The following is a 2,061-nucleotide window of genomic DNA, read 5'->3' as shown; positions in this document are numbered from 1 at the left end:
CTTTTTTTGATCTTTCCCCCCACGGAGCCCCTCCCGCCCCCCCCCCCCCTTATAAAAGGGCTGGCAAATTCAGCATTCCTAATGAGTACTTTTACAATCCCAGAATGGCTTTGATCTAGAGCGGGAAGCGCCTGAGCCAGCCTTTTCCATCTTATTTAATCCACATACAGGGTTTTGTTCCCAAAGGGGTTTGGTGTTTTTGGGTTTTTTTTTGTTTGTTGGTTTTGTTTTTTTTTTTTTTTACAAATTAATTTGATTACGTGAGCACCTAAATTGGCCCTGCATTATACGGCGCAGCAAGCAGACCTGGTCTGCCCCAGGTTTCCACCAGTGTTCCCTGTTGAGAGAGAGTCTGTTGGAAACCAAGCTCTTCTTTCTTCCTGCAAGACTTGAGAATAAATGCAGAGTGGGAGTGTTTCAGTCAAAGGGACCCATGCTAAAATAGCCATGGCAGCGAGCAGTGAGAAAACGTGTGCAGCCTCTAGGGATTTCCACGGTGCTTTGCAAGCAGAAGGGACCAACCATTTAAGTTCCTTAAACAAGCAGCTTGTAATGGTTGAACAGACGAGGCAGAGGGGAGAGCGTGGGACTCGCGAAATACAAAAATCAAAAGCCACCATCTACAGTGCAGCTAATCCCCAGGCGACCCTGCTCCTTCTCTCCCCCCAAAACCACAAATCAAGTCAGTGAGACATTTGGTACCGGCAAGCAGAACTCCTCAAAGGCAGGCTTGACGAACGTGGTGTACTGGGTGAGGATCTGCTCAAGGTCCCTCCCACGTTTCATATCTCGCAGAACTGGGGCGGGAAGATAAAACCCAGGAGTTTTACCGCGTGGCGGAGGACGGATAAGGAACACGAGCTGGCTGACGCTGCCCACGACGGCAGAGCGTTACCTCTGCGGGACAGCCGGACGTCAGAATCCGTGTCGACAAAGAGCCGGAGATGGAACATGTCCCGAATGTCTTGACTGTAGAAAACCAGGATCCCCTCAAAGAGAACAACGTCAGCGGGATAGACCACTGTCGTCTCTGCCAGCCTGCCAGGAAAAGGCAGCCGGAGCACGTCGTTAAATGGGTCTCGCACCACAGTTAAGCAGCCCGTCCCCAGGCCCGGCTGCGGACATCCGCGTACGCAACCCAAGACTTCGCCCAAAACCGAAACCTACCTAGAATGGGTCACGAAGTCGTAGGTTGGTACCTCGACCGTTTTGCCCTCAACAATATTTTTCAGGGTTGTATGCATCAAGTCATTGTCAAAAGCGTCTGCAAGAGGAAGGTTTAAAGAAGAAGTTCAGATGCTGCTATATATCCAGTGTTCTGCTCAGATTTTCCACACCTGAAGGAAGAACTCTCTGTCCGGTATTGCACCAGGAAAAAAGGAACTTGCGGCTTATTCTTTCCTACCAGCAGCAGCCCACCGCTCCCTGCCCAAACTAGAGCTGCTACGCTCCGTTACAGAGATAAGGAAGAGAGAATTTGCTGTGTATAAGCAACTACAGTACAACAAAATTAAGAACCCCAATGTGAGGTTGGCAATTGTATAATTTTACCAAACCGCTTAGTAATTGTATAATTGTGCAGCTCTCTTAGTGTGTTAGCTAAGAGTAATTTAGAAAACCTCAGACATCTTGAATGCTTGTCATTATCCACCCTGGTGAGCCTACGGCGGGCTCCAGGCTGCAGCCAAGGGCAGATCATTGTCCCGTGGGCAGTCCACGGCGCTCCCCCGAGCGGGGAGGGCAGCCGCTCACGCGGACAAGAAAGATCAGGAAAGGATTTGGGGAACGGTGTAGCTTATTACAGATCCTCTCGACAGCCGAGAACGAGGAAACGGAGCACCGCGCAAGGCGGGATGCTCTCCAGCTCCCCAGCACCGCTCCCTGCAAGGGTGCGCTCAACCGGCAGTTACCCCCTGCGGCAGCGCAGCTTTCGTGAGAGCAGCGCGTACACCTGAGAGCCAAACGGATGTTTTGGCGGGGGAAAGAGCACTTCTGTCACCCAGTACTTCTCGTTTTCTACAAGACCCTTCAGTAAACCCCAGCTGGCCTCCAACCGCTAAC

General features: G+C 51.3%; 1 protein-coding gene across 1 annotated transcript in view; it reads right to left on the bottom strand.

Annotated features, from left to right (window-relative positions):
* UCK1 (uridine-cytidine kinase 1) overlaps nucleotides 1-1,699 on the bottom strand; it is a 4,175-nt gene extending 2,476 nt beyond the window's left edge. Inside the window, exons 1-4 of the mRNA XM_009322177.1 lie at nucleotides 1,666-1,699; nucleotides 1,168-1,264; nucleotides 896-1,038; nucleotides 703-797 (exon numbers count right to left, since the gene is read on the bottom strand). Of these exons, the coding sequence (XP_009320452.1) occupies nucleotides 703-797; nucleotides 896-1,038; nucleotides 1,168-1,264; nucleotides 1,666-1,699 (369 nt within the window). The remainder of the gene's footprint in view (nucleotides 1-702; nucleotides 798-895; nucleotides 1,039-1,167; nucleotides 1,265-1,665) is intronic.
* Nucleotides 1,700-2,061: the final 362 nt, after the last annotated feature.

Source organism: Pygoscelis adeliae, unplaced genomic scaffold (assembly GCF_000699105.1).
Source record: "Pygoscelis adeliae isolate BGI_AS28 unplaced genomic scaffold, ASM69910v1 Scaffold114, whole genome shotgun sequence".
Classification (NCBI taxonomy): domain Eukaryota; kingdom Metazoa; phylum Chordata; class Aves; order Sphenisciformes; family Spheniscidae; genus Pygoscelis; species Pygoscelis adeliae.
Note: the sequence above shows the minus strand (reverse complement) of the source record. Positions and strands in the feature narration are given on the sequence as shown.